The sequence below is a fragment of the Mastacembelus armatus genome, chromosome 11 (assembly GCF_900324485.2).
Source record: "Mastacembelus armatus chromosome 11, fMasArm1.2, whole genome shotgun sequence".
Taxonomy (NCBI): Eukaryota; Metazoa; Chordata; class Actinopteri; order Synbranchiformes; family Mastacembelidae; genus Mastacembelus; species Mastacembelus armatus.
Window position 1 is genome coordinate 5,613,449 of NC_046643.1, and position 23,760 is coordinate 5,637,208.

Below are 23,760 nucleotides of genomic sequence, written 5' to 3' on the forward strand. Positions count from 1 at the left end.
GTCCCCTTTATTTGACAATGCCAAGTTAGGTTCTCAACAGAACCTTGTGTTTAAACAGCCTCAAAGGATGTCATTAGTTAATGAGATGGAATACTGGCAATTTCCTGGATGTAACACTGAGAAAAGGCATAAAAAAAAAAAAAACAAAAAAAAAAACACTTTAAATTATATTTGTGGTACAATAAACTACTGGTGGTTTTACAGATGAAACAATGCAAAATCTAGCAGTTTCTATGGGAAAATACTTTTACATGATAAAATAAATGAAACAGTAACCCAAATACAAAGTTAAAAGAAGGTCAAATCGAACAAAAAAAGTGAACGTCTGAGGTCATTTTGATCCTGCTAAGCATATCAAAAACCAGTCACATGTCACACAATCCACACAATACAATCACCACTGAATAAACAGGCATACACTGTGTTGCATTAGCATTTGAACATGATAAAAAAAGGATAACAAAATAAATAGGCAGTTAAGTAAGTACAAACAAAGTGTCCACCTCCACTGTTAAGAAACCAAGAAGTCATCCACTGGGGCTTTTTTGATATTTAAAAGAAAAGCAGAAAATGTTTATAGAAAACTCCTGCCATGTTCTATAGTATATGAGAGAGGGAAGTGTCCATATATAGATATAGATATATAGATATAGATATACATATGTTCTTGAGGCTTAGAGGAGGAGGACAGAATCGGGTCTTCTCTCTTGTACACACTTCACTGACGTGTTGACAGTCATTCACCTCCTGGTTTGGCATTTCTCCCCCTCCCCGGTGAAAAATTACAAAACAACAATAACAAGAAGAATCTTTACTGTGGCTGTTTCTCATTCTGAACAGGAAATTAATTCCTTTTGACGAAGTAAAGATGAGGATGACCTGCCCAACTCATGCCGCACTCATGAGTAAGGATATCAAGGGAATGGACTTGGCCGGTCAGTGTTTTCCACTGGCAATATGATTGAGGTAAAGACTTGACAGACCTAAAGTAAACCTCCTTTGCAGGGTAATTCTTGTTCATTACAACTTTGTAATTTTGGCCATCTAATTTAGTGATGGCACAAAAATAATTGCCAAATCCCTGGATGGCAGCAGTTAATGTCTGACTATAAAGTCATCATTACAGACAGGAATGAGGGCCATAATTGCAATAATAACGCTGCATTCACTGCCATCCTACAGCTATACGTGGTAACAATGGCTGTAAAGCCAGACATCCTTGCAGCTAAATCAAAAATCTGATATTAACCTGATTAGAGCTCATTCATCTAATTACTAAGCAGCGGTACACAGGGTATGTTCAGACGGAATACAAAGGAAACTTCTCAAATTATTTAAATACTGGAGTGTTATTTTGTCATCACTCTTTATTCACCTCAAACAGAAATAACACTGACAATATAAATATTAGCTGTAAGTAGCTGGCAACCTACACAGCTAATGTGTGTGCATGTCTGTGTCTGTGTTGCATTTGTGTCACAGCTCCTACCCTGATCTCAGAACTCAGCAGGAACTCCAGTTCATTGTGGCATTTACACTTGTCTTTTTCCTCCAGTCCCTGTACTTTTATGGAGTGGGTTCATCAAACAAAAAGAAAAAGTAAGGTTTTAGTAAAATGTACACATTTTTAACTCAGGATGACCTGTCCTCGCATCATCTTGCCCTGTTTCGTGCAAATCTGTGTTCATGCGCTCCAGTGACTATTGCACCTGGTCTTTAAATTCATTTGTATTCAGTCTGAACACATATTGAGAATATGGAGACCTGGCATCTAAACTAATTATTAGAAACTGTGGAGTAGAATTATCCAAATTATATACAAAATGTCATCAATGGCTTCAGTACAAAAATCCTGATGTTGGCTTTTTGACAACCCGTGCAGGTCAAATACTTGTCATGATAAAGATGTTTTCTACAAACCAAAACTGTTGCTTCCAGCAGTTTTGACTTCAAACAGAAAACTACTCTCATATCTTTCACAAAGCCTGGTTTATTTCTGAAGGTTTTTTTTCTTTTGATAAAGTTTGATTGCCTCCGGTGTCTGACAGTTTTCTCCGACAAGGCTGAACCTGTGTGTCACAGCATGTGGCATCAATCTGTCCAATGAGTGGAAGACTGACCAGCATCTCTCCACTGTGTTGGAAAAAACACTAAATAACAAATGCCATTTTGTACATTCAGTAACACTGTACATTCATTTTTTGATTGATTCATACACTGATATTGCTGTTAAGCCATATCTGAATGTGTGTGCTTTAAGGCAGAGGGTCCATGCAAGAATCATCAGAACATGTGGACAACAAAAACTGGTCCACATTTCTTGGAGCATAGATTTCAGCATATATCTGAAATTTTTATATACTGTATATTCATGTATGTGCATAATATTCTCCACATGCACAAGATGCTTCAAGGACATATGCAATGTTTGCATTCCTAGACTCAAGTGTATTGTTGCATTGACAAGAAGTCAGCAGGGTAATAAATAAAGCAAAGGTTTGTGTGTAACCTGTCCACTGGGACCACATAGTGTCTGTGTATCGTCATGTCTTGTCTGTGTGTGTGTCGATGTGTACTGCATACTTTATGTATACAAAGTGTGGGTGAGCAGCCTGCGTTATCTCAAGGTGCTTTGCTATTCATGCATGTTTATACATGTCCACAGCGCCTCAAGAAGTGGTTTGTCACTGCAGAGTGTCTTCAGCAAACTTGTAAAGGCTATCAGAGGGCTTTGGCACTGTTGGTGTGGGAGATAGTGTGGGACACAGGCTTCTGTGGGTAGCGGCTGTAATAGTAAACCTGGAACAGGATGGCGAAATCCACTACCACCTGCAGTAGGCTGCATGTCCAGAACTGCATGGGTGCCTGGGTGAGCAGGAAGTAGCCTGTTTTAAAGGTGTCTCCACTGGTCCACATCAGCACCATCTTGATGCTGGAAGGAAAGAACACGAGAAGGAAGGATGAAAAGGAGGAGACTAATACTGTTCTCTGCTTGTGTGCCCCATTTTCTATGCAGTGTTCAGTATTTGAAATATTCAAAAAAGACAATATGGATTAAATAATCAAATGAAAAAGGGTAAAGTATACAAATAAACTATTAATTTGTGATTTTGTTTTGTATTACTGGATTTTATTCTTCATTATAACTCCTGTCAGTTTCCAGGCACACAAAGGGTAAGGTGGCCATTACAATTCAGCATATAGAGCCAGTGTTCAATTTGTCTGTTCTGGGCTACTGTAGAAACATGGAGGAGCAACATGACTGTCTCTGTGAAATAAGACCTGCTCCCTATGTAGAATTAAAAGGCTCATTCTGAGATTGAGAAAATGCAATGGTTGGTATTTTCTGGTGATTACACACTAATAACAACGTATTTATAATACTATATTCCATTTCTGCTAATATTACACAAAATATAGTTCCATTTACATATTTTAGAGAACATATATGTGTGATTATTTATCATATAATCATTTCCATCTTTATTTTGTATTGCATACATCTCATGTTGTCAGATCCTGCTTAAGCAGATTTTTGAGCCTTGGGCCCAATAAATTTCCACCTGGTTATATATTTTTGCTCTGTCTCAATTCAATTTGGTGGCCAAGAGCAGATAGTAATGACAGCGGAAAAAGGGGTCAGAGAAATTCAATTTCAGGAATGGTAAATTCGCCATAGTAAGCACAGGAAATTGAAATAATGAATCTTCTCATCAACTCCACATCCTTTGACACATTACTAACTCTAACACTCATAGGAGTGATTCTGGTATACACTTCATAGTGTGGAGATGAATTTTAACAGTAAAATAAAAGAGTTGTTTAGAAACGACTGGAGAAAAGTGCGCATGTGATGTCAAAAGGCTCAGTCCCTTTAAGAGTAATCTTTGTCCTCTCCCTGGCACTGAGGGGCCCTCTGAACTCAACTAAGGAGATGGAAAAGGAAGTCTAGTGAGAGTAGAAGAAAAAATAATAACCAAGCCCTGGGGCCCAAACACAACTTTATATACGTCATACTCTTCAGAAATAGATAAAGTCACAGTATACAACTTCACTCAGGAACTATGGGACGTCACCTCTACAAGTCACTTAAGGCTCCATTAAAACATTTCTTGTGGTGGTCATGGGTATTTTCCATGGTTTATTACTGCATCACCACAACTATCAAGTTCTGCAGATTTCACTTGTGTGTGTTTCATAAACTTGTATTTTTTGCTTGAGGCAGGAATACAATGCTGACAAAGAAAGGACTGAGCCAGCACTGTGCACACACACACACACACACGCAACTTTTTAGATGTGCTTCCTAAAGCAACCTGCCTTCGACATGAACACAAAAATCCTTTCACTCAAGCGTGTCGGCTTGGTTGGTCAGCACTATTTGAATAAGCTTTGCAGGAGATTTCTTTCTGTCACTGAGCCAAGTGCCACTGAATTTAAAGGGTAGGTTTATCAGATGCAATGGAGATAATTCTGGTTTCATTTGTTCATGGTTTGTGTTATCTGTCTTCTGTGTTTTTTTTTTTTTTGCCTCTACCCAAATATAATAACAGAGTTCCCCTGGTTAGTGGAGGCAACGTGTTCTATTGGGTAAAACAGGTCCAAATGGTGTTTATCAAATGAATTAACCCTTGCTTTTTTGTTCAGCTACATAGGTCACACTATTCTCTGCAGTGGTAGTGACAACACAGGCACTGGACATAAATCATGAGGAACAGAAACATCTAATGGGGATGACTGGATTGGACTGAATGAGAGCAAACCCCTGCAGCCAGGCTACAAAACACTATGGAGGCTCAAGAGGAGTGGAGGCTGTTACAGCAGCAGATTACTGTTCAAGGGAGGTGTAAAATCATTTATTTTGTAATTTGAATGAACTCACCCTTTAGCATATGAATTTGCAGGTGAGTGAAAAAGTGATGAAGAGACTTGTGTAGCTTGTTGGGCCTTTTTTTCCTCAATATCTTTAAATTTGACTGGGGTTTGATTTTCATAACTGATTTTACCACATATGTAATGACGTGAACATCCCCCTATTGTAAGAAAGCTCAATCACTGCTATAATCTCTTTGTCACATGCTCTAAGCCCATCGGTCCTTTGACGGAACATGGTGAAATAAACGCATCACAGAACAAAGCTCTGAATAAGGATGAGTCGTCATATTAGTCTCTTCACATATGTAAAGGAGTGATGAGAGCTAATGTGGTCTCTCCAAAAGCTAAGGTGAGAGCAACCCATTAACTATATATAAAGATGGACATACCAAGGTGTGACATCACCCATAGATTTGTATTGAACCCAAAAGTTCAGCAGATGGTCAGCGCTGTCTTTTCAGCTTGAAGTCAACAATCTTCCGAACAAATAACTCAAATTGGCACAACCAGATACTCTACTACAGCAGCTATGTCTTACAGCCTAATAATCATAATGTGATATTAAGAGTAGCAGCAGTCAACCATCCCTCTGCGAACAAGTCCAGCTTCAGGTCTTGCTTCTTCACCTTTTGTCTATGCTTTCAAAAGACAAAACCAAATCCTATATCAAATCATTTCCAAAATAACCATGATCGCATATAGAAATCTCCTGCAAAGCTTATTCAAGTATTTCTAGAGAACCACAGTTGCTTTTTGAACAGATGCTAGCACCTAGCAGCCATCAGTGACACCTCAACTTTAAGATACTTTGGCACAGTCCTCACACCTTCCATCCATGGTAGTTGCTGCTTTGTGTATCCCAAACTGTCTGTCTCTTTAGTTCATCAGGTCAGAGCTTTGCAGCCAATTTTCTGGCCTCCAGCTTCAAATTGGCCCCTTTCATTTGTAAGGCCAATTTGAGCAACTTTGCCATTTCCCTTACTCTCCTTTTTTAAATCTTTACTAGCTCCATCCCTGCAGCCTCTCCCAGTCTCCCGTTTGGCTTCTAACTTTTACAATTTTTCAGAAACCCACTCTCTGAAGCACTTCTTACTTTCTCCCAAGCCATTCATCTTCCCACCAGCTCCTTCCACTATGTCCCCACCTCACTATACCTGTTTGCATTTGCTATCCTCACACCCTTCTTTTACAGTAAGGAGCTTGTTAGCTTTGTGGAAATCTTCCCCCATCCTCCCAGCTCTTCTACCTCCCATAGCCCAGCAGCTGCTGTCAGGGTTTTGACAATATGTACCTGCAGGTAAATATGAGAGAGACTGGATTTATAATTGATCAATTCCTCTGCTGGTTTCTAGTATGAAGTAATGAGGGAAGGGCGGGGGAGCAGGGAGCAAACATGTCTGGCTACTTATCTATCATCTTCTTCAAGACATATACAGAGCAAGAACAATTTGTACAGTGGCCTGTAGATGCATTGTACAGCACCACTGGCTTTGTATTTCCAGAGAGACTAAAAGATTAAGGATGGGATTTACTGCATTGTGACTACTGAACATAGTCTATATGCCATGGACAATACTTTTTTGTGCATTATTGCACAAATATTTGTAGAGTCCTGATGTTTGAAACTCCTGCTGTGCCTTTGCTCAAACTCATCCTTCAATTATCTTCAAATACATAGGATCCGGGCTGTGACAGTTATTATTTTGTTTTTGAGTTTCCTGTAAAAAGTAACTTCATTTGTGCATTTCATTTTTGTTGTATAAAAACTGTTTTATGAGAGTAAGTGACACTTTCATTTTCAAGTTTTTTGTCCTCCTTTTTGTCTGTTGCCTTTGCAAAATTATGCATAATTTGTTTGGAGGGGAAAATGCATAGCACACAAACAGCAAAGCCAGTCCCTCACAAAGTAAGACTTCAATCGCATCACTAAATCTCAGCAGCACTTTCACCCTGAAGGGGAAAAAACTGACTCATTTCTATCTAGTGCAAGAAAGAAAAAGCAAGCCCCTGTGTGATGTGAGCAGATGGAAGGCGGATGGATTGGAGAGGTGATCTGAAGGTTCTCCAGCTGCAGAGATCGGCTATAGGGAGCTGAAGCTGCTCTGTTCAACAGCCCTGTTATTCACAGCAGCACCACGCACCCAACACAGAGGTGACAACCCGTCATCATCACAAGTCAGTATGTGGCTGTGTGCGTGGACAGCGGCGTGCAGGCTAAATAAGGCTCTGGCATTGTTACCTAGCATACTGGGATACAGCTCAGGACCATAGGCCTTATAAGGCTGCATTTGGCTGTGGGTGTCCCATCTCCCTATTTTGTTTTTGTCTGTGTGTGAGCATGTGCATGTTTCCTGTCTGTGTTGTTGTATTTTATTTGTTTTACAGCAGGCTGGTCAGTATTGGTATGTGCCTCTGTCTCTGCAGGCTCAGGACCATCTAATAATAGCATTAGCCTGAAAACTATTAACAAAAGCTTCAACACCCCTCCTCACCCCCATCACAATACACATATACATATTCAGTACAGACACACACACACACACACACACACACACACACACACACACACACACACACACACACACACACACACACACACACACACACACACACCTTTTCATCCCTAAAAAGTATCTGTCTTCAAGTATTTACAGTAGCTCGGGCTGAAATAATCTGGGTTCCAAATCCACTTTCAATGACTTCATGAAAAACTCTGTCAACTTAGATTGTACGAACAAAAAAAAAAAACATCTATGTTTTGAAAATTCATAGTTATTTTTTGGTTGTACCTTAAGGTGGACGACTTAATGGATCAGTTGATTTTGTCAGTTGACATGCAGCATTGTACCAGCAGAGCAGGCTGTAATCTTTAATGTCTCTGCACACCTGAGATTTAGACAAGGCTGTAATTTTCACAAATACCGTCTTGTCTCAAAATGACCAAACCACAAAACTAAGTGTGACAGAAATAGAGACATGCACTGAAAAGGGAGGGCAGCATGAAGCTGGACAATGTCAGGCAGGGCAGGACGACCTGTGTCTTTCAGCCAATATCGACAGCTTCAGCTTCAGTGCTAACTCAAAGAAGTTCCCAATGCTGGCACAACAGCCACCGCTGCTGTCCAGTAGTTTTAACTGAGCTAAGAGTATGATTCTCAGTGCTACCTTCTCTGAGTGCACAAACATCTGATATTCTATAGGTATATAGGACAGAAAATAGTGCCATTGTCACAATGTATGGGTGGAATTAACGCAATCCTCTAAGGACCCTTTATGGTAACAGAGCAGTTATTGATGTCAAACTACATCGGTGAGGTTAACAGAAAGAGACAAATGCCAAATGCCGTCAACAGTGTCCTCATGGGACAAACGCCTCCAGCACAAGACTTCCCACCCTCCCTCTAAACTCCATCCATATTTCATTATTAGAAACTGCTCTGCTAGAGCCTGTCTGACAGTGTGTCATGGTTCAGCTCCGGTGAGTACACACACTCAGGACATTCAATATGATTCATTCTACTGGCAACTTGTGCCATGTTCTGACTCCATCTCCTTGGTGAATAAGGTGCTGAAGCTTCCCGCAGAGACCCTGAATATGCAAAAGTACTGAGTAGCAGTCTGACACTTTAAATGTTACTTTAGTAGGAGTGCAGGTATATTGGCTTAGCCATTAACTGGGAGGAAGTCAGCAAGATGTTTTTTTACATGGACCTGTTGCATGTGATCTTTTTGTCACGCACTTACAGGAAAGGGCAATCTGCTTTACCTCTTCTTACCCAACAGTTTTTGTCGTTTCTCTTATGTTACCTCTCACTTCTGCATAACCTGGCGAAATCGTCACTTTATAGGATTTTTCACACACACACCCACACCCACACACACACACACACACACACACACACACACACACACACACACACACACACACACACACACACACACACACACACACACACACACACACACAAACCTTGAATGAAGTGCTGAGGTAAAGTAACCTAGCAACAGCATGCCAGACTCAACAGGTTGAGGAGGAGGACACAAACAATAAACAGAACTGGAAATGACAACATCCTCTGCTTTCTTTATCTGCACTGGCTGATGGCTGGAAGAATATGCTGCAGGATAATGACAAAAGAACTGACAGTGAGAAGAGACATGAAGCTTAATGTTTCATACGGGCAGGGTATTATAGTATTTTGTAATGAATTTGTCTAGAATTAAATCAAATCTTATGTTGTACACAACAAGAAAATCAGCTTTTAGAGTGTGTTTATCAAAGCATACCAATGGTGAACATGCCTATAGCTGAATTTGAAAGTGTGAATTTTAAAATAAAAACACTGCAAACACTGCTGTCACTAATTCACATCAAAACACTTTATAATCCATAGGGATCTTTACCTCATGATTATACAAACATCGATAAGAGAAAATCATTATATATATTATATATATATATATATATATATATATATAATTTTTCAGAGTTAAAATCATGCAGAGTAAGAATGATTAGAAACTTGCAGTCTGCACACAAAATAATGAGCACTGAAACTTGGGCTCATATGTGTTTGTATTCTGAGATTGTCTGTAGTGTACTTTGTAGGGATGAAACATTTTGTTTTTAATGTTATTTAAAGTTTTGTGTATAAAATTATAATACTTTAAGCTTTCATTGTGACACAGTACCAAGAAAAGCAAGATAGTTGTTTTTTAAAAGAAGAGAGTAATGGAACAAGAAGACCCGTTGTCCTGGTGGAACAACTCCTCACACCGTGTACAGCATGAATCAGATCACTGTTGCAGCTATTACTGACTGACTGAACAATGTGAGCTTGTTTTGGCTGCACTGTAAACAGATGCACCAGGTGCTCTTCTCTTGGATTCCTGACAAAAGCGGTCGCTAAAAGTGCTGAGTGTTTTTTGAAGTGTTAAACTGCACTTACTGTTACCACGGTAACCACAGATGTCCCAGATGAACCAGCCAGCTAACTTTAAGACAGGACTTTATATGCTTCAGTTGTATTGTTTATCCATATATTTTTATCCCCATGGCTAATGGTATATCACTAAATACAGCGAATCCTTGAATCCATTTGACTTGAGAAGAAAGAGTGTAGGAGTGGTGAGTTCCTTCCTGAGAGTACATAGGCTAGTTTAGAAGCTTCATGTACAGCGAGGCTGGTGAAAATGTTGGATGGGTAGGAGGTACAAAAAAAAAAAAAAATCAAAAACAAAATAAAACATAGGACAGAGAGGGTATGGAAAGGCCCAGCGTGGGAGCTGTCATGGCTGGTTAAGGTGGACAGGCAGCCCTGCTGGAGCTCTGTTATCTGTCTGCCGCAGAAAGCCAACCAGCAGAGGAGGAGGGGGGGGCACAATCTACAAGAAAGCTTTTTAAATCAGGCCTGGGTGTTCTGTGCATAATCTCAAACTTTACACATCTTTTCATATATTGATTATTAGTCTTATCTTTTCAATAATTTTTTTTTAGAACTTAAAGATTCATCTTTATCACATTGCGTTTAGCCTGTATCTGTTTTAATTATATTAATATGCTGCTGGGTTCTTTGTAAATCCATTTAGCTAAGAACGGTGGAAGCAGTGACTTTAAAACTGTTTATGCTTTCAAAATCAATTTTATATCAAAGCCTCTAATTACAGCATGAGACAATCAATATTAATGAGCTAAAATGACACAATTGGTAATAGATGCATCAAGACAGAATCCCTCATTACCATATTGATTTTCAGAGAAGCTTTCAAGGGCCAGTTCTCGTGTTAATAAATAGCTGTCAAAAGGTTCGTCTTTACTTCCTACTCAACAGGCGCCAGAAATGCTTAATAAGCACATGTCAGTGTTAATGATCACATGTGAGACAAGGTAAGCCACTACTCACACCTGTGTACTACGTTATAACACGCCCTCAGAGCTGCATGTCATGGATGTGCGGAAATGTAGCAGCACTCAGTCAAGATAAAGATGCTATCATTAATTAATGATACGAGATGCCTTTATTTTGCTTTCTATCTGACTCTAACTTTTACTTAAGGCCCAAATTGGTGGAGAAAAAACAGGGACTGTAAATAACCTCAGTGTGTTTAGACTGTGGGATTCTGGGCTGTCTGTGACTCACACAGAAAACAAAATCCCACACACTTTCCATCACTCGTACTCACTTTTAAGAGTACAGCTTGAGGTAAACTGCTGCTAGTGTTCCCTGCAACCTTATTCTGCAGGTGACAGCCTACGGCCTATATATGGTGTATATCTGTTTATGAAATATGCTTGAGCACTCATATCAATACAGTGAATAGAAATGTGAAATCCAAGTAATACACAGTGTGAAATTATTTCCAAGACAGTTTTTTTCTTTTTGGAACTGGGACCTGGCAAAAGTTGACAACTGTGAGAAATGTGGTAAAATCTTTTTTATCTCAAACAGCTCTTACAGAGCACCTCTGCTCCTTTTTAAAGGAAAACAAGCAGCTGTGATCATTTGCACAACAGAGGCAACATATTTAAAGACTGAGCTGACTGTTTCGACCATCACCTACTGTGTTATGTGCTAGGGATGAGGTTGGTTTGAAATGAGCATAGAACAGACCATTCTGGGAGTTCAGTTGCTTATGGTGTGTCCTACATGACTGTAAAAGGGATGCTCTGGCCTAACACTCGTCTACCTTATCATGGTTAAAGGCCAAACACACTCAACTCGACATAACAAGCTAGAATGTACAATATTCAATCTGTACCTCATGCCCTCGGTGGACTTGTTTTGATAATTGCAGTAGAGCTGAGGTGTGCCCAGCATTGCTTCCGTGAAGACGGCCAGGAAGCCCAGGGTCTCCACGAACAGCACAGAGTCCAGGAGGAGGTAGGTGATGTAGACCGCCACAAACGTGAAGGCCAGCACGCACTGCACATAGTCCACAAAACGACTCCACGACCAGAAGTAGTTCCAGTCAAAATCTAAAGGTGCACAACATAGGAAAAACAGAAATGAACGATTTTCAACAACTAGACAGTCAATGATCAATAGTGGCACAAATAATGCTTTCACTTTTATCTCAGCATTCTGATATTTTACACATCATCAACAGTCTGCCTGTTGTCTTCTGTGGCTCTGGAGGCTGTGAGACAAAAACTCTGGTGATGTCATGGGGGCTATTTTTAAAATCTCAACACTGATGTGAATGGTAAATTTAAATGTAATAATGTTTCCGAAATATTCCCACATGTATTCAAGTTATTCAAAAAACTGACATGTATGAATCATAATCATTGAATTTGCTGCATCAGTACCATTCACTAAGGTGCTGCAGTGAGAGACACAGTTTAAAACATCTATACTCTTTTGTACTTGCATGCAAATTTCCTGCCTTTTCTCACTTCTGGCTTTCCAGCATTGTAGGAAACGATTATCCTCTAATTCTGTTTGTTCTTTTTTGAGCCATAATTAGTTAACAGGAGGATGTTAAAAAAAAAAAAATCTATTATTGTGAACATTTCTATCAACCTTCACGCTTGAACTGTGAATTTTCAACTGACTGCTTCAAAAAGCAGTTGCCGCACGTTACCGCTACAAATAAGCCAATTGAACTGCACACACTTTGGCTTGTTCTTCAGAAGATTTTAACTACAGTGAGGAAGACGGTGAAAACCCCAGAGGGATGGTAACAGTCAGCTGACGTTACAGTATTTTTCAAACAGTAGTAATTGGCTGTGGGGGAAAATCTGGAACCTGATGAATGATTAAATCCTGTCTTGGTTCCGTAACACCTCCTGTGTGCTTTCTTTCTCCAAGCAAATGATTAGATTAAGATTCGGAGAACAACAGTGTCTTCCTGTAATAAACAACAGAGACAATACTAATTACAATATGACAATATCTCAAGGCTGCAAAGTGCCAGCTGTCCGATATCCTGTCTTAATTGTAACTGAAAAGGAACATGCATAATACAAAAACATCTTTAATTCTCATTTCTACAACACACAATGTATCTTTACAGTGTAGGGGCTGTGAAAAAAGCAATGTAAGAGCAGACTAGAATGAAAGAGCTAATCATGAAAATCTAATTATGGGTGATAGTTAAATATGTCAGTGCACTGCTGTATCTTAAAAGGGTTTTCTACAGGCTTCAAATGGAATAGTTTAATCATGTTTAAATGAGGCTCTCCTTATCTAAAAGGCACATCTAAGCACTCACACTGAGGCTGAAATCACATAGACTTTCACTATGAAAGTAATAAAATGGTTACAGCACAGGGGTCATCAAAGTGTAGTCATCCCAAAAGATACAGCGGAAAAGAGGACTGTGCGGAAAAAACTTGTGCTCTGCTTCAGCTTTTTTTTTTTTTTTTGCAACTCATTGTGATGTCTTCCAGCAGTGTACTGTGCTGGCCAATCACATCCATGCAAGGGTGCATTCCTGGTGATATACTTTGTAGAGTGAATGCCGTGTTTTCACTTAATTACTAATTTGAGATGAGATTTCACTCTGATAATTTCCCAGATAGAGTGTAGCCAGACAACATAGGATGGTGGTGTGTAGGATGACTCTGGTGGTGAGGAAGATGAAGAGGACAAGGGCAGAGGACCAAGTGGTGGAAGTTGAAAAAGGAAGAGTGTTGTGTGGCTTTCAGGGAGGAGCTGAAACAGGCTCTGGGAGGTCAGGAGGTTCTTCCCGATGACTGGACAGCTAGGACAGGTAGGAGGGTACTTGGTGTGTCATCTTGAAAGAGGGAAGCAGATAAGGAGACTTGGTGGTGGAATGAGGAAGTTTAGGAGAGTGTTAAGAGGAAAAGGTTAACTAAGAAGAAGTGGGACACTGAGATGACAGAAGAGAACAGACAGGAGTACAGGGAGATGCAGCGTAAGGTGAAGGTAGAGGTGGCAAAGGCCAAACAAAGGGCGTATGAGGATTTGGATGATAGGTTGGACTCTAAGGAGGGAGAGGTGGATTTGTACAGGTTGGCGAGGCAGAGAGACAGAGATAGGAAGAACGTGAAGCAGGTTAGGGCGATCAAGGACAGGGATGGAAATGTGTTGACAGGTGCCACAAGTGTGATGGAAAGATGGAAGGAATTGTCATCTGTGGTGAGAGCAGGGAGCAGGTGGAGGAAAATCTAGAGAGGTGGAGGTTTGCTCTGGAAAGGAGAGGAATGAAGGTTAGCCACAGTAAAACAGAGTACATGTGTGTAAATGAGAAAGGACTCAAGCAGAACGGTGAGGTTACAGGGAGTAGAGGTGAAGAAGGTGGAGGATTTTAAGTACCTAGGGTCAACAGTCCAGAGCAACGGAGAGTGTGGACAAGAAGTGAAGAGACATGTGCAAGCAGGTTGGAACAGGTGGAGGAAAGTGTCAGGTGTGATGTGTGACAAAAGAGTGTCAGCAAGAATGAAAGGAAAGGTGGACAAGACAGTGGTGAGACCAGTAATGTTGTCTGGTTTAGAGACAGTGGCACTGAGACAAAGACAGGAGGCAGAGCTGGAGGTAGCAGAGCTGAAGATGTTGAGGTTCTCTCTGGGAGTGACGAGGATGGATAGGATCAGGAATGAGGACATCAGAGGGACAGCTCATGTTAGATGTTTTGGAGAAAAAGCCAGGGAAGCCAGATTGAGATGGTTTAGATATGTTCAGAGGAGGGACAGTGACTACATTGGTAAAAGGATGCTGAGGTTAGAGCTGCCAGGAAGGAGGCCTAGAGGAAGACCAAAGAGGAGGTTCATGGATGTAGTGAAGGAGGACATGAGGATAGTTGGTGTGGGTGAGGAGGATACAGAGGAGAGGGTTGAATGGAGGCAGATGATTCGCTGTGGCGACCCCTGAAGGGAGCAGCCAAAAGGAAAAGAAGAAGAATTTCCTTTGTGAAAACTACAAACCACTGTGCTTTTTTGGCATCTAACAGGCTATTTATCAGAAGATACCATCTCAGGAGGGCGACAGGGGGTGGGGGAAATCAGGAATCCAGGAAATCAGAAATAGGTAGAGCACGGGTAGACTATGCTGACCTGTATAAAGCCTCGGAGAAAAGCCTGTACAGTAAATAAACTCAAAAAGAAACAAACAAAAAATGTAAGCACTGCTGGGTTACCTTCATCACTAAATACCATACCTAAATTGAACAAATTTATTGCTTTTAAAGACTTGATGAAATTGGATGTGAAAGAACACAAGCATTTATGGGATTTGAGTGTGTGATTGAATGAAATATGGTTTCATTAGAGAATTAACAATGACCGATTCTGACATTTAGATGGCATTTCTAAATGAATACACATGGCTGGCATGCGTGTGTGCAGGATAACTTGGCTTTGCAATATTCAGCCAATCTAATTGTTTCTTTCTGACAGGCAAGCTAGACAAATCCCATAAATGTAACAGAATAAATCGTAAAGAGCAGTTCAAGCCATGTCACAGCCTTCACCAGCATACACCAGATTTACCATGACAAATCTTTACAATTATTTAGGATGACACCGTATTTCATTCTTCAACAAAACACAGTCAAACATACAACGTATATAAAAAGCATGCACTTCTGTGCTGAGTATAATGAACGCTATCTATATCTGTGATGTGAACTCTATAACAATGTTCAATCTGTGATACTGTGGCTGCAGATGCCTGGTGTAGCTGTACAGCAGTATGAGCAGCAGAGCCAGAGGTCTGTGAAACTGGGCCAGCTAGCACCAGGCTGGTGCTGCCTGATAAGAGCCAAACACATGAGGAAGCAATCAGCAGCCTTCAGTGCCAACCTGGCTGCTCAAGGCCCGCACAGTTTCACACTAAACTCAAAACTGGACATATGATACATGTAACAATTGCCTCCAAATCATGACAAACACAATTGAGCACTAGCTCTGGCAAAAAATTTGTTCTTAAAAATAAAAACATTACAACATTTTCTTAACTTTCCTTCTAGTCACCTGTTTCCAGAAGTGGGGGCTGGAGGAGGAGGGAAAAAAAAAAATTAGCTACCTGACATTTCCACTGTGGTGAAATCGATTTTTTCCCCATCTTAATTCTGTAAAGTACACTTTATGAACACCTTTGGCTTTAACAAAAAGGCAAGACGTTAAATATAACATGCTCTTCAGTTATTTGTGCAGCCTGTGTACCAGCCTCATGTTTCAGTAATTACATGCCTTCATGTCACCGCTCCAATGTCATCATCTCATAATCCTTAGTGTGCAGACTTTTAAGAACTGACTGGACACATCTGCCTCCAGTTCTGAGCAGGTGCTTCTTTAAAAACAATAACCTGTAAGCACAGCAGTGTGTCACACCATTTGACCACTAACTGATGTTTATCACTGCACTGTGCATCGGTGGGGTGCTGTGTAGGAACAGACTGGAGGTGCATTCAAGAGACTCCTTGCGGTGACCAAAACATCTGGTGCGCAGCTCGGTTTCAAGTCCCACAGAGCTGTACTACATGTGTAGGAAGACATAGGTCAGCGTTGGAGGTTTCAATCGTTTGTTTACTAACTGCCCCCTGCAAGCACCAGTTAGGAAAAAGTCTATGGGGGAAGTTGAAATAATGGCCTACTGTCACTCAGAAGCACCGGTGGGAGAAGCACAGGCGTTATTATAAGACAGTTATACCAGCCTGGGCTTTCAATGAACTTCATTTTCTGAAATTTGGACAGGGAGCTTTTTCATAATGACTAACAGGCTTTCACTGCTGAGCCAAAACAGCAACTTTTCATGCCATGCCACCTAAACTAAGTGCTTTGTCTCTTCTGAAAAGGACTGAGGCTCAAGGTTCAGCCTCTGCCTGCCCTTAGGAAAGAGATAAATGTACTTACAGGATAAGGTCATTTATTCTACACTCCTGCAACAATTGAAGCTGTAGATACTGATCCTAGTGGAACCAGATTGATCAATAACCCATAATCAAACAACAGACAGAAATATAAATTGTCTTGTATTTCCGTGTAGCACGTCACCTTCATGCAAAGAGACAATGACGAACTGAGTTAATGTAAAGTTATCTGAGTTTCCACATCCAATTATGTGCAGGTTTTAAAGGGTGACGTTATTAATTATAAACAATGTGGCAACACAGAGCCTTATGTAGTTATTACATTTGTTACTATGTTTTTTCCCATGGCGGCTATAAGAGAAAAGAGAATACAACATAATCAACATGCAAACAGCCAAAGTGGGTTAAAAATTCATTCACTAACAGAACCTTTGATGGAGACTTAACTTGTTCACAACTGCACTCACACAACTGTGTGTACTGGATTGTAAAATGTTACAGTCTGGTGGCCATAGCTGATGCTAGCCCAAAATCTCACTAAAGCTTATTTGGTTTTTTCCTTCAATCCCACCACTGGATATATAGGTACCACTGGAATACAAATGTTTCACATTTCAATTCACAGACTGTTTTACTGTTGCAGTATCAAAAACGCATTTGAAAGCTGATCTTTGTGAACAAGAATGAGAAAGTGCTTGTGAGACAGAAAGCACCTGTTTATGGAGAACAAGCAGTTAAGTTATCCAGGAGTGTGAAACCAGAGTGGCCCTTAAGTTTGCACTCATGATTTTCAGTCATGGAGCGTCTATGGTTTGCTTGATGACAAATTCACGTCAACCCTAAAAAGAGTTTCCTCTTTCAAGTCTTGAAAGTTTTTTGACCTAACTTGACTGAAGCACACATTAGACAAAGTGAAACCTTCCTCACACCCACTGTCAAGAACCCCTACAGATATTTAATCTTACTTTTTCCTTCCAAACCCTTTTACCTCCACCTGAGAGATCACCAGCATTTCTGACACAGCCAAATGATTTGATCTTTTAATCTCCTTAAAGGATTGCAGCAGGCAGTCTTCCATATAAATCACACTGAGCTGCTATTACATCAGGATCTATCCCCTGTCTAAGAACTGGAACTACACAAACCACAACAAAAGACAGTGCATGCCCAGATGTGTCCATTTCTATGAGTGTTGTTGCAGCACCGCAGGCATTCTTTGAACCTATGTATAGTCTAAGCAGCAGGATGGTTTTTAAGCTACCAAATTACACATTGTATGATGTTTACATTAAATGATCACAGCTTGTCAGATCTATATAAAAAACCTTTTTAGCACATGCTGGGAATTTCTATTGAATGTCAACTGCTTATATTATATATTATTTCATTCTGCGTACAAATGTCCAGTTGCTTGATGGACATTCCTGGGGTGATAATGACACTGTGTTGCTATGACAACAAATATGCACTACAATTAAGGCTTAAAGAACATAAAAGGAACAAACTGCGCAATCAGACAAACGCATAGGTTGAGAATGCGTCCTGCTGACTCAACACTGACGTGAATCACTGTAGACAGCTACAGAGTGAGGCTGGCCCACCTGATGGCTGCACACTGACACCAACATGATGCTTTATACTGTAAGTTTTCTATAACTTGCTTTTCCTTTGCATCCTCTCTGACCTCATATCCATCCAGCAGCCTTGACACTGACCACAGCTGTTCCAGGCTGTTGAAGTGAAGCTGAGTGTCTAATCAATGACCTTTTTTAATCTCCGTTTCTTCTTTCTACTTGGGTGTTTTCATGCTTTCTATCAATACTGGACTACAGCATTGCTTACTCTTGATAATTCTACTAACAGATCGATGAGCAGGCTTTCTGTCAGTTCTAATGATGCTTTACAGAGTTCACTGATCATCAACCATTCACACAAATTTGAGGCTCTGGTGCTGCAGAACTAGCTTCAATATGTGAGCAAACAGACAAAAATACCCTGCTCCTCTTATCCTCTGATCCAGAAACTGACAGCAAAACCATGATTTTGAAGCAAACTTAATGCTTTTTAGTTCCTGCTCTTCTTAAAACAGAAAAAAGCTACAAAAGTAGCATTGTACGAGCACTTCGAGCCATCTTGTGTGCATTAGTCAGTCCCAAGAGAAAATTTTAATATATTAGAATACAGTGAGTCAAGACTAAGCTGTGCTTTTTCACATGCCACAAATCCAGTTTTGTGCTGCCATCTAGTGTCCATACCAGGAACAACATTGTACCCTCAATTTAAGTTCATACGCATTGTATAGTGTATTGCATAGTGAAATATAATTTCCTTCTTTCTTTTTTCTTTTTTTAATCAATACAATTCACAGTTTTATACAAACAGGAAACGTGCCACTAGATAAATGAGACTTTAGAACACCACTGTTAAAACCAAGTGTCTGACTTCTTTCCAACATGTTTTAGTTGCATTATCCTCTAAAACAATGTGAAACAGTGCTGTGACCCAGACCGATCAGCTGTACATGGACCCTAATATTCCTCTAATAGTTGGAACAAGTGTCCAATCTGATTTTCAGGAACATACAACATCCTTTCGTTCCATCCCTTATCTGAAGCTTCAAGTCATCAGCTGCTTTCTGACAAAGGAGTGTTGGTCCACAAGACCCATGCAAGAAATGGCAGGGCTCTTTTAGCAAATACTAACCAAACATTACTCAAACACGAGTAGAGGTGAATAAAAAATACAGTCCCAAAACTTATGGTAATGAAGGAAGAGAGTGACTGTTGACTATATACTAAGATCCAGCAGTTTTATTATCAACATTTTGGCCAAACTTGTTTTTTTCCTTTGGAAAAAATTGCATTACTGGACATCACTGGAGGCCATTAGCACAGGGGAATAACAGGCAGTGACATTCTTTGTTTGTTTGGGTCTTTTTATCAGACTTGTTGACAATAACAACAAAACAGAATATCACCAGCCTTACAGGTCCCCTGTTTTTGTTCACCAACCTTAAACATGAAATCTGCTGGTGTGTAATTTAAAAATTACACACCAGCAGATTTCAGCAAGTTCCCTGTCCTGTCTCAGAAAGATTAAAGATTACACTGATGATATTTTCAACAAGTACAAGCCATTAGTTAATTAATTAAAATTAATTAAAAGACTATATCTACCTTAAAACACATACGCACACACGCACATGCACACACACGCGCGCGCGCGCGCGCACACACACACACACACACACACACACACACACACACATGTCACTGTAATGTCTCAGCATATAACTCCATGGTTTTTAGCATAACCATTTTAAAAAGTGAATTAAGTTGAAACCAAGTGTAGCTCAAAGAACGTTGAAAAGGTCTGTTAGAAGACAATATTGATTCAAAGTCACAAGCTTCTGAACTTGCATGAAGCAGCCATTAGAAAATATGTTCACATATCAGGATAAGATGAGCATGCACCAGTTTCATCAGATCATTTACCACAAACAAAAGCATTTGGTTTGAAGCTAATATCAAACTATTCTGGCATCTCAAACTGCAAAAACATAAAATCAGAAAAATTAGAACTAGAATGAATCAGCAGTAAATTAAAGTATTGTATTAAACAGGTTAGTCTACTGTAAATCAATAACTATTAGTCTGTATAAATACAGTGCATTTGGTAGATTTCTAAACAGATTTTTAATAGAACAGTTTTAAACACAATAATACATGCAAAATTACATTAACACAGGCTGTTAAGAAAACATACCTTTCTTTCACACTGATCCTGTGTGGTGTAACATGCACTGAATGCATCACACTGATTAAAATGGTTAAAGAGTAAATGTGGACAGAACAGCAGGACTACACTGAAATGGGCTCATGCTCTATTGAAATATGGTAAAGTGATCATCTGTTAGTGATAATCAGTTAGCACTGGCTGGACAGCAGTCAGAGCCACAGTGGGACATCATGCATGACACACAGAGATGGAGAGGGAGAGGGAGGTGAACTACAACTGATGTTTCATGACAGACACATTAAGTTCTGTACATACCCAGAAAGAGCCTCTTAGGGATTCTGACCTCCTCGTCCTTACTGTCTGTTGCTACAGACAAAAAAGAATAAAGAAAAAAAAAAAAAAAACAGGGACAGAAAAAAGAGCTTGGGTTTCTTCATTTTTTCATAAAGCCAGAGGTGACCCATGATGTCAGGTTACTGAACATGGGTGCTGACCATTTGAGGTCACTGTGAGCAATTAATGACAGCACAAAACTACGGATTATCTGATTCCTTAATTAAATCACTGGTTGTGGAACATTTGGTGCAAAAGACTATAAGAGGCAGAGCATGTGCCATTATCCCTGGTATCTTGAACTTTACCTTTAAAGGAGCCAGAAACATATTTTCTCTCAGGCCCCAACAATGAACAATGTGGTCCATGTCAGCTTTTGTACAGCTTAAACAAACGAGATATGATAGGTTTACTAGAGATGGTATGGGAATTTTGTTACTTTTGGATAAATCCAGGCAGTTTCCCTTTTCTTCCAGTTTTTACATTAACTGTTAACCAACTACTCACTGTAGCTCACTGTACTATTTGCTGATATATGTGATATCTATCTCCTAATCTAACTCTTTTATGTATTTGTTTCCACTAAAAAAAGGGCTGTCTGACTCACACTGGTTATCAACATGGCTGCATAGCCCGAGGCTCCATGTTCTTTCATGTTAGTGCTTTTCATACTGGTCTAGTTAATGGTTTCCCAGTGGTTCCAGAGTTTACAGGATATTTTGTCACCTGACATTTATCACTAGTTGCTCAAGTGCTCTGTCCCTTCCTGTCTTCAGACTGCCAGCTCTGCATACAATGTGTAATGCACACTTTAAACACATGACCTATAAAACAACAGAGGCTGTCCTCTTGCCTATGAGTAGAAATGGATCTATGTCTGACAAACAGGATCTAGTGTTTCAGCATAGAGCTGAATAAATAACTGCCTGTAAAAAATATACCCAGGGTTTTACAGTAGGTAGTAGGAGACGTTAAACTGTAGACATTTCTATTCTCAGGGGCACATAATGGTCAGATACGTTATATTAGCACCTAAGATGATACAAAGTATTAATTTTAACAGAACTGTATTGAGTGCCTTTGTGATACTCTAAATATGCTGACCTTAGGACCTATAGTTTTACAAGATATCTGATGTCATTTTAGGATTTAAACAACATTTGCTAGGTATGTATATTAAAATGTGTTGAAACAACAGTTCAACTTCTGAATTTTATACTATGCATTGACAAGCACAATGAAGCAGATGTTTTTTGTTCAGAAGGCTGAATTTTAGGCATTATGTCTGAGTTATCTACTAAAATCCACATCCTGCTTGATCACCCACCATGTCACAGGCAACGACCTTCAATGAAGTGGAGTGACAAAGTTGCCCACATTTGATTGTGCAAGAGTTGAAGCAGGTGAAAATGGATTATTCAAAGAAAAGAGACATCTTAAAAAACACACTGACACCACACTCACTCTGATATACATTCATTCACACACACACTTCCATTTCTCTCAACACATGTATCCGCCTACATACATTCCACCTCGATTACTCTCATGTATTTACACTTCCCAGTCACATTATTATCAGGCGTCCGCTCTCTGTTGCTCACATTCACTCCCACATACACGCTCCCTCTTTCATGCACATACACATGAAAGGACACCTACACTCACTCACACACAGTGTTGATGTAACAGAGGTTCATCCGCTCTGTAAAGAGGCCCTGCAGGGCGTTTCTGACCTAAGAAGGAGCGCCTCTTAGTGTTGAGTTCGGTGGCCATACGGACGTTGGTGCACAAGTTGAGCATGATGAGCATGGTTGCGATCATGATGATACTCTGCCACAGCAGCAGCGTCTCAAAGTAGCGCCCAAATCTGATGGAGGGGGGAAAATGTAAATTTACTATAATATAGTAGTAAAGCTTTTTATTTGTAGCAAAGTCATTCTTAATGAAATTATGGAGATCAGCCCCAGCCTATGCACGTTTCTTTTTACAACGCTGAGAATATTTTACAACAAATATCACTCTGTTTACACCTGCTGGGATCTTCTTATTAGGGTCCCACTGTGCTTCTACCTCCTCAAGCACCCATCAATTCTATGTACAATTAGATAAAGTGGACTAACAGGCCTCAGCCACCTAAGGTCAAGTGCCTTAAATACCTGATTAAAACCTGATTGAAAAGACAGGGAGTCCTCTCCTACCTGAACAGTATTCGTAGGATGTTTGCCACCAGGAGGACTAGGCACACATAGGTGGAGAACCCCTCTGCATTCTGGGTCCGGCGGATGTCTCTGTACTGGGGGATGTAGGGCACCACCCCACCAAACACCATGGCACCAGCAGCGACCCACGACACCAGCTTGTTAAACGCGGAGACAATCTGGTCAAACAGCTCATCTTCCATGTTCATGGCTGCTGCTCACCTGTCCAACACCTGGCCGAGAAGCTGTGGTGATGTCAGCAGGCTGGCACTGACCCTGTGGAGACGGTTACTCGCTGTTGATCCTCCCCCGGTTCTTTGTAATGACCGTGAGCGCACGGAAAGAGTAACATCCGTATTTTCTCGAGTGCCCTCCTTTCCTGGTTTCCACTGACAAAGCAGCTATTGCCACGCCATCACAAGCGGAGCAGTGACGACGAGCCAGGGGCTAATGTTGCTGTGAGAACCTGAATTTGTTAGCTGCTGTACCTAAAACATAACAACAGGCAGCTAAAGGCAGCGGCTGCGTCTGATAATCCGCTCAATACGTCCCGTTTCTCCGACTCAACACTTGAGTTTATGCCGCTCGCTAAAGTCTTCGCAAGGCTGCGCTTCCCTCAGGAGAAGACACTGTCCGGGCTCCTGAAATTAAAGCCCGTGAAGAGGTGACAGACAAACTAAACAAAAAAATCTGCTGCTCGCCCTTATTACATGTTTATCCAGTGACTGGCCCATAGTCCGTGTAGTTTTGTTGTATGGTTTAGCCTACACTTCCTGCTACATGGTACGTCACGCGTTCAATCAAAGACGTCCGACTCAGTCAAGATAGTTCACCTCAC

General features: G+C 40.4%; 1 protein-coding gene across 2 annotated transcripts; it reads right to left on the bottom strand.

Annotated features, from left to right (window-relative positions):
* Window positions 1–141: 141 nt before the first annotated feature.
* Window positions 142–23,760, bottom strand: slc66a2 (solute carrier family 66 member 2). Of its 2 annotated transcripts, XM_026300061.2 has the most exons (5): window positions 22,923–23,760; window positions 22,458–22,591; window positions 20,704–20,754; window positions 11,635–11,851; window positions 142–2,932 (listed from the first exon to the last, which is right to left on the bottom strand). In XM_026300061.2, the coding sequence occupies exons 1-5, from the start codon at window positions 23,129–23,131 to the stop codon at window positions 2,722–2,724; spliced, it is 822 nt and encodes a 273-aa protein (XP_026155846.1). In that variant the 5' UTR covers window positions 23,132–23,760; the 3' UTR covers window positions 142–2,721. The 2 variants fall into 2 exon arrangements, with proteins under 2 accessions (XP_026155846.1, XP_026155847.1); XM_026300062.1 differs by lacking the exon at window positions 20,704–20,754 and having other exon boundaries at window positions 2,722–2,932; window positions 22,923–23,754.